This window comes from Tupaia chinensis, unplaced genomic scaffold, assembly GCF_000334495.1.
Source record: "Tupaia chinensis unplaced genomic scaffold, TupChi_1.0 Scaffold147608_1, whole genome shotgun sequence".
NCBI lineage: Eukaryota > Metazoa > Chordata > Mammalia > Scandentia > Tupaiidae > Tupaia > Tupaia belangeri.
The window spans coordinates 479,994-496,012 of NW_006207460.1; the positions used below are offsets into that span (position 1 = coordinate 479,994).

General features: G+C 44.3%; 1 protein-coding gene and 2 pseudogenes across 2 annotated transcripts in view; 2 read left to right on the forward strand and 1 right to left on the reverse strand.

The window, feature by feature from the left end:
• The window catches only part of GFRA3 (GDNF family receptor alpha 3), a 17,510-nt gene extending 8,914 nt beyond the window's left edge, over positions 1 to 8,596 (reverse strand). For both annotated transcript variants that reach the window (XM_006169902.1, XM_006169901.1), the window contains exons 1-2: positions 8,404 to 8,596; positions 299 to 586 (exon numbers count right to left, since the gene is read on the reverse strand). In XM_006169902.1, the coding sequence (XP_006169964.1) occupies positions 299 to 586; positions 8,404 to 8,485 (370 nt within the window). In that variant the 5' untranslated portion in view covers positions 8,486 to 8,596. The remainder of the gene's footprint in view (positions 1 to 298; positions 587 to 8,403) is intronic.
• A 5,528-nt stretch (positions 8,597 to 14,124) lies between these two features.
• Positions 14,125 to 14,526, forward strand: LOC102497431 (small integral membrane protein 15-like; annotated as a pseudogene).
• Positions 14,527 to 15,291: 765 nt separating this feature from the next.
• Positions 15,292 to 15,692, forward strand: LOC102499484 (small integral membrane protein 15-like; annotated as a pseudogene).
• The last annotated feature ends 327 nt before the right edge of the window (positions 15,693 to 16,019 follow it).

The window sequence follows — 16,019 nt, forward strand, 5'->3', positions numbered from 1 at the left end:
CTCCTTACTCTTCTATTTCAGAAGCTTCCCAAGTTGGGTCTCATCCTGGTTCAGAGCTCTGCCAACAGGAAGTTTCATGTTGCCAGGTAAGAAAGGGAGAAATAGGGAAAAGAGGACAGGAATGTGGTAGCCCGAAACGATCCTGCCGATTCCTTCCTGCACCTCTTACTGATGTCAAATACAAAACTTCCTTACATCTCCATCAAAATCTACCATGTGGTCCATATCCTGCAGGATTAAAAAACAACCTCTAAGAGTCATTTCCCCAACTTAGTCCACTCCAGGAAGGAAGCCTCACCAAGGCTGCGGGCAGGGTGAACAGTCCAATAGATGTCCAGGCAAGTAGCTTGGTTCTTCATGCGCCGGTGGCACGTACAGCCGAGCAGAGAGCTGTTCCTGAGTTGCTGGGCTGCCTCTAGACAGTCTGCAGGGACTGAAGGCTCTTCTGAGGACAGTGAGGTGCTTAAACTAGAGGTGCAGGAATCCAGATGGTGGTAGGCAGCATTGCAAGTGGGATTGGCCTGGCATTTCCTCCTGGCCTGGATACAGCTGTTCACGAGGCGGCTCTCTGTGGGCGAGGGGTCTCCTGTGGAAGGAGAGATCAGATGAGACTCACACAGGGTCAGAGTGGCCATCCAGCCAATTTGAGGTAGGGTGGGGGTGGAGGGATTCCTGATGAAATCTTCAGAAAGTCTTAGGGAAGTAGAAAAGTCCTTCAGGAATAAGTGTGGAAAGAAAGAAGTTCAGCAAACAGTCTACAGTTGTGTGAATCTGGACAGATTAGGTCCAAGAAGAGATGGGGTTTGAAGAGGGGGGCTGCTCAGCTTCCAGGGAGGTAGAGGATGGTTGAAGCTAGGACTGAGAACCCTGCCAGGCATAGAGGAAGAGGACTCTGGGCAGGGCCATTCCATGCTCAAGGCTAACATCATACTAGAGAGTTGGGAACAGACAAGCAAGTGATACATGAAAGGAACAACTTTGAGTTTCCATTAAAAATCATTTAAAAATACTTTAGGAAGGGGGCCAGCAGGTGGTGTGGTGGTTAAGGGTGCTGGACTCCCACATGGGCTGAATGCCGTTTGAGTCCCAGACCTGGCAGCTTGTTTTCTCATTTTTTCTTTCTCTCTCTCTTTCTCTCACTCTGTCCCTCTCTAGTCAAATTAAAATAAACAAATAAAATTAAGTTAAATAAAATAACTCTTGAAAAATACTTTAGGACGGGGGACCAGCAGTTAGTGTTAATGGCTATGTCACTGGACTCCCATGTAGTTGACCAAGGGTTTGAGTCCTGGAGCCGGTGGCTTAAACTCACGCTGGGTGTGTGTGCATGTGTGCCCAAGATCCCAAGAGCAGAATGGAGAATAAGGGATTGCGGCGTGGCCATCCCCCCTGTGGGATGAATTCTCACTTTCTGTCTCTGTCTTTCTGGCGAGCGCATGCGCCCTATAGCAAAAAAAAACCCAAAAAACAAAAAACAAAAAACCTTTAGAATGGGAACTGATTGGGATTGGAGTGGGAGGCTATTTCCAGAGGAAGAAAGGGTCATGTGACTCTGTCATTCACTCACAAATATCAGGGTGTGTTACAGCTCAGTCCTGGAGGAAGCTTCTGCATACTAGGACTTAGGGTCTCTATTGTAGGGTAATAGAACACCATCATCCCCCAGTTATTCAAAGCAAAAATATAGGAGTCATTTTTATTTTTCTTTCCTTTACAGACTACATCCACTCCAATAAGTCCTGCCAACTCCACAACATATCTAGAATCTATCTACTTTTCCCCATGCCCATCACCTCCTCCTTAGCTCAAGTGACTATTAATTCTTGTCTGAACTATTGTCAAAGCCTCCCTGATTCCATATTTCAAAATTATTTCCCCATACCATCTAGATAACTTTCAGATATCTTTTCTTTCTTCTTTTTTTAGTTTGGTAATAGGGTACGTGGGCTAACCAGAGAGAGAAGAAGTGAGAAATCACTCTCCAGGGTGGATGGGCATGCTGCAATTCCTTCTCTTCCAATATCCTCCTGGAATGTGAGTCATGCATGCACACGTACCTGATGTCATTTTCAAGCCACTTGGTTCAGGGCTTGAACCATGCAGTTGGCCATGTGGGATCCAGTCACCTTAACTTCCATGTTACCTGCTGGCCCTATTACTTTTTTTTTTTTTTTTAATTTCCTACAGAGCATGTGTGCTCACTGGAGAGAGCCAGAACGAGATAGGGGGAAAGTGAGAAAGCACCTTCCAGAAGGGATGGCCATGCCTCAATCCCTTCTCCTCCGTTCCCCTCTCAGGATTTTGGACATTCATGGACATGCATCTGGTGTGTTTTTTAAGTTGTTGGGTCCAGGACTCAAACCACACAGCTGGTCATGTGGGATTTAGCTGCCACCACGTCACTGACTGGCCCCAGATACCACTTTTCTTTCTTTGTTTTCCTCCAGATTTTTGCCTTAAGATCCATGCCAGAGAGAGACAGATATAGACAGAGGGAGCAGGAGAGTGAGAAATCACCCCTTGAGGGGTACAGCCATACCACAATTCCTTCTCCATTTTCTTCTTGGGATTTTGGGCATGTATACACATGTGCCTGGTATGATTTTCAAGCCAACAGGTACAGGACTTGAGCCATTGTCAGCCACAGGATTCCAGCACCTTAACCACCACACCACTTACTGGCCCCTCCAGACACCTTTTTTAATAAACTTTTTTTTTTTTAAGTTGGAAAATTTTTCATTGAGGTAGAATTAATGCAACATAAAAATTAAACTCTTTTCCTTAAGTTTTATTTCTGCATTTCTTTCATGAGAGAGAAAGTGAGGAAGAGACAGAGACAAAAGCACACCAAACAGGGTCTTCATGTTGCAATTCACCTCTAGTCTCAGGTGGACTGAATGATAGGCATACACACACCTGGCATGCTCAGGAAGGTCTCCAGTCTCAAACCTAGGACTTTTCTCATGTGGGTTCAGTGTTACCACCATAGTGTTACCACTATACCATCACTGACTCAAAAATTAACCTTAGGGAGCCAGCAAATGGTATGGTGGTTAAGGGCACTGGACTCCCACATGGCCGATCATGGTTCAAGTGCCGGACATGGAAGCTTGCTTTCTCACTTTCCCTTTCTCTCTCTCTGTCCCTCTCTGGTCAAATTAAAATAAATAAAGTTGGGGACCAGCAGTTAGCGTAATGACTATGTCACTGAACTCCCATGTAGTCAACCACAGTTCAAGTCCCGGACCCAGTGGCTTAAACTCATGCCGGGCATGTGTGCATGCATGCCTAAGATCCCGAGAGGAGAATGGAGAAGAAGGGATTGCGGTGTGGCCACCCGCCCCCCACCCGGGGGGGGGTGGATTTCTCGCTTTCTATCTGTCTGTCTCTCCCTGTCTGGTGAGCGCACACACCCTATAGCAAAAAAACCTTAAAAAAAAAAAAAAAAGACAAAAAATAAAGTGAAATAAAATAATTCTTGAAAAAATTTAACCTTAGCATCCATTTATATAGTGTTTAGAACATTCACAATGTTGTGCAACTATCACTTCTATCTAATTCCAAAATGTTTTTATCACCCCAAAAGAGAACTTGTCCCTATTAAACAGTCACCATTCTCCTTTTTACCCAGCCTCTAACAAACACCAATCTGCTTTGTTTGAACTCCTGTTTATTATAATTATAATTATTATTATTATTATTTTGGGCCTCCACCTAGGAGTTGAATTGCTGGGTAATATGATAAGTCTATGTTTAGTATTTTGAGGAGCCACTAAGTTGTTTTCCACAGCAGCATAATCATTTCACATTGCCACCAGCAATGTACAAAGATTCCAGTTTCTCCACATTTTTGTCAACACTTGTTATTTTTCATGGTTATCATCATCATCATCATTATAGCCATCCATCCTCACGGGTGTGAAGTGATATCTTCTTGTGGTTTTCATTTGCATTTCCCTAATGATTAAGGATTCTAAATGTATTTTTATGTGCTTGTACATCTGTACATCTTTGTATGTCTTATTTCCTTTCTCCCCTTCTGGCAATAGCTCCTCACTTCAACTCCAGTCAATTCTCATCCTAAGAATTTTCTTTCAAATTTTTCTTTTCTTTTCTTTTTTTTTTTTTTTTTTGAGGGGTGCTATAAAGCGTATGTGCTGGTCAGAGAGACAGAGAGGGGAAGTGAAAAAGCATCCCTGGGGGAATAACCACGCAGCAATTTCTTCTCCATTCTTCTCTTGAGATTCTGGACACACACAGATACACACACACACACACACACACACACACACACACACGATGAAAAACACGGTGTGTTTTTCAAGCTTCCAGGCCTGGGATTTGAGCCACACAGCCGACTGTTTGGGATCCAGCCGCCTTAACAACCATGCCACCTGAGTGGCCTGGTAAAAAGTTTTACTGAGGGGTCGGCAGGTGGCATGGTGGTTGAGGGTGCGGGACTCCCACATAGCCGACTGTGGTTTGATTCTCAGACCTGGTGGCTCACTTTCTCGCTTTCTCTTTCTCTCTCTCTGTCCCTCTCTGATCAAATTAAGATAAGTAAATAAATAAAAGATTAAAAAAAGAACAAAGTTTTATTGAAGTATAATATACAGAAAATTGCATGAATGAAAAATGTGTAGCCCAATAAATTTCACAAAGTGAATACACCTGCGTAATCAGAATCCAGATAAATAGAACATTACCAGTAACACAGAAGCTCTCTTCCAGTCACTAGATTCCCAACAAAACCAATCTCTTGATTTTTTTATTTTTGAGAGGTTTTTGCTATAGGGCACGTGCACTCGCCAGACAGAGACAGAGAGACAGAAAGTGAGAAATCACCCCCCAAGGGGGATGGCCACACCACAATCCCTTCTCCTCCGTTCTCCTCTCGAGATCTTGGGCACACACGCACATGCGCTCGGAGTGATTTTTAAGACACCGGGTCCAGGACGCGAACCGCAGTCGACTACATGGGAGTCCAGGGACAGCCATTACATTAACTGCTGGTCCCCATCTCTTGATTATTTTTAAATAATTACTTTTTATTTAACTTAATTAACTTACTTATTTTTAAATTTTGACCAGAGAGGGACAAAGTGAGTGAGAGAGAGAGGGAGAGAGAAAATAAGAAGCAAGGCGTCAAGTCCAGGACTTGAACCACTGTTGGCCATGTGGAAGTCCAGCCCTTAACCACCACACCACCGGCTGTCTCCAATCTCTTGATTTTTAAAAAAAATTCATTTACTAATCCTTTCTATAAACAAGAGAGATGGATAGACAGAAAGAATCAGCCCCAACGGGGTCTGATGCTATGACCCATATGCTTCAGCCAGCCCCAGATCACGGGCGCGAGTGTGCAGGGGGTACCCAGAGAGGTCTCTGAATGTGAACCTGGAACCTTTTCTTGTGAGTCAACCTCACAGAGTTTCACATTTTATTGCTGTGTGGTCCTCTAGTCCCAGTATTTTGATTTCTAACATCAGGTATTAGTTTTGCCTGTTTCTGGTCATACAATATATGCTTCTTCTGTTTGACATCATGCTTGTGAAATTCACCCATACTTTTAAGCATAGCTGTAAGTGGGTTATTATCATTGCTGTATAGCATTCTATTGTGCAAATATAATTCTATTGCTGACTGGTATTATATGGGGTCATCCTTTTAAACCATAAATCAAATCATATTATTATTGCTTAAATCCCTCCAACAGCTTCCACTGCACTTCGGTTAAAACTTACTTTATAGGGAACCAGCAGTTAGCATAATGGCTATGTCGCTGGACTCCCACGTGGTCGACCGCGGTTCGCGTCTCGGACCTGGTGGCTTAAATCTCACGCCGGGCGCGTGTGCGTGCGTGCCCAAGATCCCGAGAGGAGAATGAAGGAGAAGGGATTGCGGCGTGACCATTCCCCCTGGGGGGTGATTTCTCGCTTTCTGTCTCTATGTCTCTCTCTGTCTGTCTGGCGAGCGCACACGCCCTATAGCGAAAACCTCTCAAAAAAAAAAAAAAAAACTTACTTTATAAAACCTCATTTACGAAGCCTTATAAAGACCTGGTCCCTGCCTACCTCTCTAACCTTACCTCCTAATCCTGTCTCTCTCTTCCACTTCCCTCCAGCCATGCCGACTGAGCTTGTCTCCTTAGGATTTTTCCCCAGCCTTTCTTTCTGCTTGGAATACTCTTACTCCTCACCTTCATATGGCTGCCCCTTCTGGTAATTCAGACTGCAGTTTGAAGCCCCAACAAACTAATGTGAAGTAGCCTCCGAGTCACTGTAACACCAATGCTCTGTATAGCACTAAACATCTTTCAAGATTTTTTTCTTTTCATCCTTTTCTGTACAAGGTCGGAATTTCTTCTGTACATGGCCACACTACAATCCCTTCTCCATTCTCCTCTTGGGATTTTGGGCATACACTCACATGTCCCTGGCATGTTTTTCAAAGCACAGGAGTTGGCACTCAAACTGCTCAGTGGGCCATGTGGGATCCAGCTACCTTAACCACAAGCTGCCTCTTCCAGTTTACTGCAGTCCCTACAACTCTCTTACTGCAATGTCCCACTTCCTCATCTATGCTGCCACTGCCATATCTGTTTCACACCGAGCAGTCAGCAGCATGGCTTCCTGCCTTGGTTTTCTACTTCTTGGTTCATCGGAGAATGAGTTTCTGCAAATGGGGCAGATCAGGCTATTCTTTGGGGCCCACAATTATCATTTGAAATTTTCTTCCTAACAAGGCCCATAGCACAGGCACCCATTTTTGTGGATGGATAAACTTAAAAAAATATAATGCACCAAGACCAAGTCAAGGTTGGAAACACAACTCCAGCCTCCTATCTACTTCAGAATGGTTTTCAGTAGATGATGCCACTTCCCTGTAAACTGAAAGTCTCCTTTATGTTTGGCTTTGGTGGACCTCAAACAGTAGTATTTTCTACTCAGTTATTAAAACCCTCTGTTCGTCTGTGTTCTTTAGGGATTTTCAGTGAAGTCACTTAATCAGAAACCATTGCTGTCAAATATTAATGTGGAAAATAGACTTATCATCTATCCTGCTTTATTAAATCAATTAATGAGGAAGGTGTTTAACATCTACCTTTGATCCTGATACAGCGACGCCTTTAGGGTTAGTGGAACTCCCTGGAGAATCAAATCAGACTAGTGATGGCTTGCTGTCCTAATTTACTATGGAGTCAGTCTGGACAAACCAGTATTCTCCCTCCTTCCTTCCTTATCTGTCTCATCACCAACTCTGAACTTCTGCAGTACCACTCTGTGGACAGAAGTGCAGAGCTCTGTGTGTGGTCCCTGCCTTAGGATTCCCTCTATGCAGGCCCTGAGTAGGAGCGCCACAATGAGATCCCATGCACCCATTCCATTCCCAAAGGCCATGAGCATGTTTCTAGGGATGCAGACCTCCGCTACCCTTCCTTGAGAGCATAGCACAGTTCTAGAACCGGGCTTTGAACTATGTATCGTACAAAACATCTACTGCAGTCTATTACCTATAGGGCAAGGCACTGTGCTGGGTGGCTATAGGGAGAAAGAACATTCTCGCCAATAGCAAGTTTTTTGCATCAATTAAAGTAGAAATTAGAACCAGCCAGCGGTGTGGCAGTTAAGGAAGCTCTGGATCCCATATGGCCAACTGCACTGTTCGAGTGTGGACTCAGAGGCTTAAAAAATATGCTTGGCACACGTGCATTTGTGCCCGAAATCTGGAAGGGACAGATGGAAAAGAAGGGATTGTGGTGTGACCATGCCTCACCAGGGGTACTTTTTCACCTTCCCCTCTCCCTCTATCTCTGGTGACCACACGCACTATCTCTAGCAATAATAATAATAATAATAATAATAATATTAATATATCCCAAGAAGGGTAGGAGTGAGGGTGGCAAGTTGGTCAACCACACAACCAGATAATGATGTTAGCAAATTCAAGGGAGTAGTTTATAAACCTAGTTTCTAACAAACTTCTTCATCTGTACCTAGTTTCTGCTTCCTCAATCTTTAAAGAGCGTGAAAGAGTTTAAGACCACAGGGAGCAAATGTCACTCCTACCTCTGATCAAATTTCCCTGCTCTTAGAAATGCTCTCTTGCTAGTGGCCTGGCTGTGACTGTGTAAATGCACCTCAGAAGAGGACAGAGGGGAACCCGGAGCTAGTACATCCTTGGGTACCCTGGGTCTACAACCATCTAGACACTGTATTAGGCATAGAATCCAGCCCCTTCCTGGTACCCGCGACTTCCTCCTGGAGTCCCCAGCCTGGGATAGACGGACACAAGGGACCTGCTCTGGGCAGCGGTGCCCAGGGCTCCGCCTACACTCTCACCTCCACCTATCCCTACAGCCCCGGCCGGTGCTGGCTCCGCGAACGCAGGGATGACACTCACCGGACCCAAGAGGCAGGAGCAGCGGGAGCAGCGGCAGCAGCAGCAGGACCATGGGCGACGGCGGGTTTAGGGGGCGCACCATGGCAAGGTGCAAGCGCCGGGAGCCACGCTTCCTTCGTTTCTCGCACCCAAGCTCGAGCTCCGCGAGCGGGGTTCCTCCGCCGGCGCCTCCCACCACCGCCTCCCGCCCCTCTTGGCGCGGCGCCGATACTCTCCCACCAGGGTCCTGGGCGCCGCCCTCCAACTCCAAAGCGCGCGGCCGCGCCACGCCACGCCGCCTCTTCAACTGAACCCAGAGCGCCGCGGCGGCAGGGGCGAGGGAGGGGAGCGCCCTGAGAGCTGGTGGGCTTCTGTTGGAAGAGCTTGCGCTACCTGTCTGTCCACCAGCCGTCTGTTGCCACCTTTCCTTAGTAAGACATTGTGTAATGATGTCTCCCGCAGGAGACAGCCACCTTGGGGGTCCAAATAGTAATATTTCTCCCAAAAAAGTACCATTTTTCATTTTCCAGAACTACTTCCCGCCACCACACACACCAAAGAACAGAAACACCTGGGACCAGCAGTTGGCTTAATGGCCATAACGCTGAACTCCCACGTAGTCAACCACAGTTCGAGTCCTGGACCCGGTGGCTTAAACTCAGGCGGAGTGCACTTGCGTGCCCAAGATCCCGAGAGGAGAATGGAGGAGAAGGGATTGCGGCATGGACATCACCCCTGAGGGATGATTTATCACTTTGTGTCTCTCTGTCTCTCTCTGTTTTTCTGGCGAGCGCACGTACCCTATAGTAAAAATCATCACCAAAAAAAAAAAAGAAAGAAAGAAAGAAAAAAAAAAGAAAGAAAAGAAAGAAAGAAAAGGAAATAAAAAAAAACAGAAACAACCATCACAAATGAAATCTTGTATAAAACTTGAATTAAACAGCACAAAGGTACTTGCGTTTCTTTTGTTTTTTCTCTTAGAATTTGCACATCTATGATCTCATTTTCCCCTCATAAGCATCTTGAAGGGCAAGGATCAATGGTTGTTACTAAACTCAAGATTCTGCAAAAATGAGTTGCAGACAAGTGGATTGACTTTGCTGGGAGCTAGGTAGGAGTTTTAGGAGACTAGATTCCAAAATTCAACCCCTTTTGTCTGATGAGGGAGGTGTAAAGATTAAACACCTCTCAGACTAAATAGCAGAGATTGCTCTGGACCAAAGACAGGATCACTGAGGAAGATGTTTGGAAAGACCATTTAGGAGCTCCATCATTTCCAGATGAAGGGAGCAAGCTACTCTACCAGGATTAAACAACTAATGGAAACAGCTGTGCCTAGAACCCAAGATGGCAACCAAGGGCAAGAGTTATATATGGGCCTGGGCCTGGGCCTGATTATCACTAGCTTCCAGGGTAAAGATACAGTCAGGGGGCAGGCAGGCAGGTGACATAGTGGTTAAGGGTGCTGAACTCCCCCATGGCTGGCCGCAGTTCAAGTCCTGGACCTGGTAGCTTGCTTTCTCACTTACCCTCCCTCTCTCTCTGCCCCTTTCTGGTCAAATTAAAATAAATAAAGTAATTCTTTTTTTAAAAGGTACAGGCAAAATGACTTGGAAAAATGAGAACTATGTAGTGCTTGCAGAGAAAAAGAGGGTAATGAAAGAAAGTGGAGGATTTCATCCCCAACTCTCCAATTCAGGCCCCCTTCTTACTGACAGCCACCCTGGCAAAGGGCCAGGAGGGAGGGCATTGAGAAGTACAATATAAACCTTTGAGATTTATTGGCTGCTGCTTCTGAATATGGCCATCGTGCTGTGGCCTCTCCGGGGCATTTGCCGATGTAATCAGCCCAGAAAGAGAGTCATTCCAGCTGGGGGTGTAAATCACCCTTCACAAAGCTAGGAAAGAGACATGTGGCCCTAGATAAGGAAGGAGACTGATGTGGCCTCTGTGCCCTTCCCTCCCTTCTCCTGCCCAGGGGGAGCTGGTTCCTGAGCTGTAATGCACTTTAAATGGAGTTTGTGCTTCATTTTCATCTATATCTGCCCTGCTAGTCGTACAGAAGAGCTGTAAAAGTGAACATCTGGCGACTCAGCTTTTGTACAGGGCGGTTTCCCCTCAGCTCCATCCTACCTCTACATACCTTTCTCAAACCCTCCCCTCCAGTGAGTTAGAAAACCTGTAGCCGAGGAGTTGACAGCCTCTACTATGGTGAGTTTTAAAATGTACAAAGGAAAATGTACCATTTCAAGCAGTTAGGATGCTTGGGCTGGGACCCCTGAACCAAGAAAGATGTGGAGTGGTCCAGGAATGTCACCCTTTCAGGAATGCTCTCCCCTTCCTCCAGCAACTAAACCAAATCAAGTTTGGAGTGGAGGGAGGTTAGAAAAGGTCATTTGCTCAGGGTGCCTCCTCAAAAGTATTTACTCAATGCTACCCCCACGGAATGAATCAAGAATGCAGGAATAGTGTCAAACTGAGGTCTGGGAACAATGCCCAGTTCCACCTGTAAGAAACTGGCTTTTTTGTGAGAGTAAACAAAATATTTAGAGCATATTCTGTGTGAGCACTGGGGTAGAGAGTCCGACATCACTGGGCTTTTAATGAGATTGGTAACCAAGGCTAAGGGAGGGTTGAGCCTCTGCAAATAAATGTGACTCCAAGACTAATATTGACAGCCCTTCAGCACACCCCTTCCCCACCATGTCCTCTGTGACTGTTAGCACCTGCTAGGTAAGCTGCATTGCTGCTGGAAATCTTGTGGATAATGACAAATGAGTCATTGTTTAATTTGATAATGTCTTTTGAGTCTGATTATGGGTCCAGCTTTTTGTTAGGTACAAAAATTACTAAAACATAAACCCTGTCTTGGGAGAGCCGTACAATCCACTGACTAGGGCTTAACAGTCCATAGACCCTGTATCTCACTCCACTGTCATTTGTAATCTTACCTCCTATGGTCAAGGTATATGTAGTCTTTCTTCTCAAAAGTCCTCTCTCAAGGCCAGCAGATGGTGTAGTGGTTACATTGCTGGACTCTCACATGGCCAATCAACCATAGTTTGTGTCTGGCTTGGGCTTCAAAATCTTGCTGAGTGTATGTGAGTGCATGCCCAAGATCCTGGGAGGAGAATGGGGTGATTTCTCACTTTCCTTCTGTTTGTTTTTTTCTCTCTCTCTGGGGAGTGCAAGCACCCTAAAGCAAAAACCTCTTTAAAAAAAAAAAAAAACAAAAAAAAAAAACACCACTCCAAAAAAAAAAAAAAAGTCCTCTCTCCCTGCTGTTTTTTTTTTAAAGAATTATTTTATTTAACTTTATTTATTTATTTATTTATTTTCATTTGATCAGAAAAGGACAGTGAAAGAGAGAGAGAGAGAGAGAGAGAGGGAAAGTGAGAAAGCAAGCTGCCAGGTCCAAGACTCAAACCACAGCTGGCTATATGGCAGTCTAGTGCCCTTAACCACCACGCCACCTGCCAGCCCCCAAGTATTTTTTTTTTTTTGAGAGTTTTTGCTATAGACCGCGTGTGGTCGCCAGAAAGACAAAGAGAGACAGAGATACAGAAAGTGAGAAATCACCTTCCAAGGGGGGATGGCCATGCCGCAATCCCTTCTCCGCTCTCCTCTCCAGATCTTGCACGCACACACATGCACCTGATGTGAGTGTAAGCCACCAGGTCTGGAGCCCGAACCGCAATCGACCACATGAGAGTCCAGCAACATAGCCATTATGCCATCTGCTGGTTCCCGAGTATTTTTTAGAGAGATTTTTTTGCCCTAGGGCACGTGTATTCACAGGAGAGACAGAGAAAGACAGAAAGCAAAAAGTCAACCCCTGGGGGGATGGCCACACAGCAATCCATTCTTCTCCATTTTCTCTTAGGATCTTAGGCATGCGTGAACATGTACCTGGTTTGAGTTTTAAGCCACCGGGTCCACAACTTGAACCATGGTCAACTACATGGGAGTCTAGCGACGTAACCATTAAACCATCTGCTGATCCCCTGTTGAGCTTTAATTCCTGTCGTTACCCTAAACCAGATGTTAGCAGTATAGTGAATAAAGTCACAAGCCTTATAGACTGCCTGAGTGCAATGCCATTTTCAACATTGTCACATGACCTTGGGCAAGACACTGAGTTCTTCTTGTTTCTGCCTCTTCATCCATAAAATGAAGGATAATAATAGCTTATCCATTCTGCATAACAGTTGTGAGGATTAAACAAGTATATATTGGGTAAATGGTCTAACATAGTGCCTGGAACATAGGAAGGAAGAATAAATTATATTATTTCGAGAGTTAATTATTCTGTGAACCTGGCCAGCCCCCACCACCTGACCCGCCGCTTTGGAGCTGAAGGGCCAGTCTTTCTTCTATTTGCAGAATAGAAGGCCAGAGCGCTTGCAGAAATGGGAACAAAAGGGACCAGCAGTTAGCATAATGCTATGTCGCTGGACTCCCATGTAGTCGACCGCAGTTCGCATCCCAGACCCAGTGGCTTAAAACTCATGCCGGGCGCGTGTGCGTGCATGGCCAAGATCCCAAGAGGAGAATGGAGGAGAGGGGATTGCGGCATGGCCATCCCCCCTTGGAAGGGGATTTCTCACTTTCTGTCTCTCTGTCTCTGTCTGGCGAGTGCACACGCCCTACAGCAAAAACCTCTCCAAAAAAATAAAAATAAATAAGGAAAAAATAAATGGGAACAAAGAACTTTTTTTTTTTTTTTTTTACCTTTTTTTACCTTGTCTGTCCTGAGTACAGGCCTCCCACTTGACAGTCCTCACAAGGAATAGAAAATGCTCCTCCCCTCTTTATGGCAGAGGTCAGCCAGGTCCTGGGCTGAAATTGGCAATGAGAAGCAGTTTTCTGATCAAAAGTTTTCCATTCTTTTTTAATTTTTTTTTCCCCAAAATTGCCAGAAAATATGTGCACTCATCAAAGAGGGAGAGAGAAAAAAGTACCCCTCTCCACAAATGGGACATGGTCATACCTCCATCCTTCATCCCTCCTTCCCATCAGGATTTTGGGCATGTATGCAAAAACATGCCTAAACAACCTCCAGGGCTGGGATCTGAACCACAATCAGACATGTGGGACCTGGCTCATCTAACCACTGCAGAAATGGGGGGCACTCTATTTATTACTTCATGATGTATTAGTACCAACCAATGCAAGGAAACCATTGCAGAGCTAACCCTCCATATGACCTCATGTTGAGGTTTCTAGACTGGATTCTTAGTATTTGCGCTTAGTTTCATCATTCATAAGATACCAACTTCTCAAAAACCTACAAATGAAGCTCTTACAGATTTAACACCCAATACAGTGACAACTCCAGAAAGGCACACTGTTCTTTGATGAGGATTTGTTAACAGCAAAATCCATTAAGGGGAGGACTGGATAGTGCAGCAGTAAAATGCGATCCAGCAGTAAAATGTGATCCTCTTCAAGCTGACCCACATGGGAAGGTTCTGGGTTCATATCTGGAGACCTCCCTGCGTATAATACACCTTAATGCCAATGATCCATCTGGGGTTGGCTGGAGCTGGTGGCAGATTGTGGCATCAAGACCCTATTGGTAATAATAACAACATAAATAATTACAAACTTTTTTTTTTTTTTTAAAAGGCAGTTTGAGTCCTAGACTTGGAGGCTGGCTTTCTTACTTTCCCTCTTTCTCTAGTCAAATTAAATAATAGTAATTTAATTAAAAAATATATAGGCCTTCCTGCTTCTGGTCTGGAGCCACTATATAGAATTTAAACCTTTCAGAAGTGTATGGTGGATCTAAGAAGATGACAATCAAGGGTCATAGGAAGTTGTAATTGGCTCAGCAATAATCCCAGAACAGTTAGAGATCATCATTCAACATAAGTTTTCCTCACCGCTATAAGGATGTTTGACATAAAGGCTTAGGCTGAATATGTCGTGGAATGGGCTGCAAAGGACCTGTATGGCTTCCTTACAACAGTTATTCTGGCTCTTATTCCACTGTTTCTAGCAAGTGCTGTACTGTCCTGGAAATTAGCCAAGATGATTGAGGCCAGGGAGAAGGAGCAAAAGAAGAAACAAAAACGTCAAGAAAATATTGCAAAAACTAAACAACTGAAAAAGGATTGAAGGACTGAACAGGTTCTGCAACCAGCGACAAATCATTTGGGAAATTATACCGGTTTGGGAGGATTCATTATAGGGTTTTTGTTTAAAAACATGCCTAAACAACCTCCAGGGCTGGGATCTGAACCACAATCAGACATGTGGGACCTGGCTCATCTAACCACTGCAGAAATGGGGGGCACTCTATTTATTACTTCATGATGTATTAGTACCAACCAATGCAAGGAAACCATTGCAGAGCTAACCCTCCATATGACCTCATGTTGAGGTTTCTAGACTGGATTCTTAGTATTTGCGCTTAGTTTCATCATTCATAAGATACCAACTTCTCAAAAACCTACAAATGAAGCTCTTACAGATTTAACACCCAATACAGTGACAACTCCAGAAAGGCACACTGTTCTTTGATGAGGATTTGTTAACAGCAAAATCCATTAAGGGGAGGACTGGATAGTGCAGCAGTAAAATGCGATCCAGCAGTAAAATGTGATCCTCTTCAAGCTGACCCACATGGGAAGGTTCTGGGTTCATATCTGGAGACCTCCCTGCGTATAATACACCTTAATGCCAATGATCCATCTGGGGTTGGCTGGAGCTGGTGGCAGATTGTGGCATCAAGACCCTATTGGTAATAATAACAACATAAATAATTACAAACTTTTTTTTTTTTTTTAAAAGGCAGTTTGAGTCCTAGACTTGGAGGCTGGCTTTCTTACTTTCCCTCTTTCTCTAGTCAAATTAAATAATAGTAATTTAATTAAAAAATATATAGGCCTTCCTGCTTCTGGTCTGGAGCCACTATATAGAATTTAAACCTTTCAGAAGTGTATGGTGGATCTAAGAAGATGACAATCAAGGGTCATAGGAAGTTGTAATTGGCTCAGCAATAATCCCAGAACAGTTAGAGATCATCATTCAACATAAGTTTTCCTCACCGCTATAAGGATGTTTGACATAAAGGCTTAGGCTGAATATGTCGTGGAATGGGCTGCAAAGGACCTGTATGGCTTCCTTACAACAGTTATTCTGGCTCTTATTCCACTGTTTCTAGCAAGTGCTGTACTGTCCTGGAAATTAGCCAAGATGATTGAGGCCAGGGAGAAGGAGCAAAAGAAGAAACAAAAACGTCAAGAAAATATTGCAAAAACTAAACAACTGAAAAAGGATTGAAGGACTGAACAGGTTCTGCAACCAGCGACAAATCATTTGGGAAATTATACCGGTTTGGGAGGATTCATTATAGGGTTTTTGTTTTTTATTTCATAACAGTATTATTTAGTAAATGAAATCTGATCGATCATAAGGAAAAATCATGTTCTGACCTCAATACTGTCTCTAGTAACTTTCAGGCTTGGGTGTAGTTTGTTGGTGTCTGTTGGCAGTTACTGTAAATTAGCATTTGTTGTGGCACAAAGTCTTTATACTGCCTGGGTCATTGCCATTTAGCAGCTTGCATACTGAAATGAAAAAAAAAAACATCCTATGGAGAAAAAGACAAGATGATGAACTCCATTCAAATA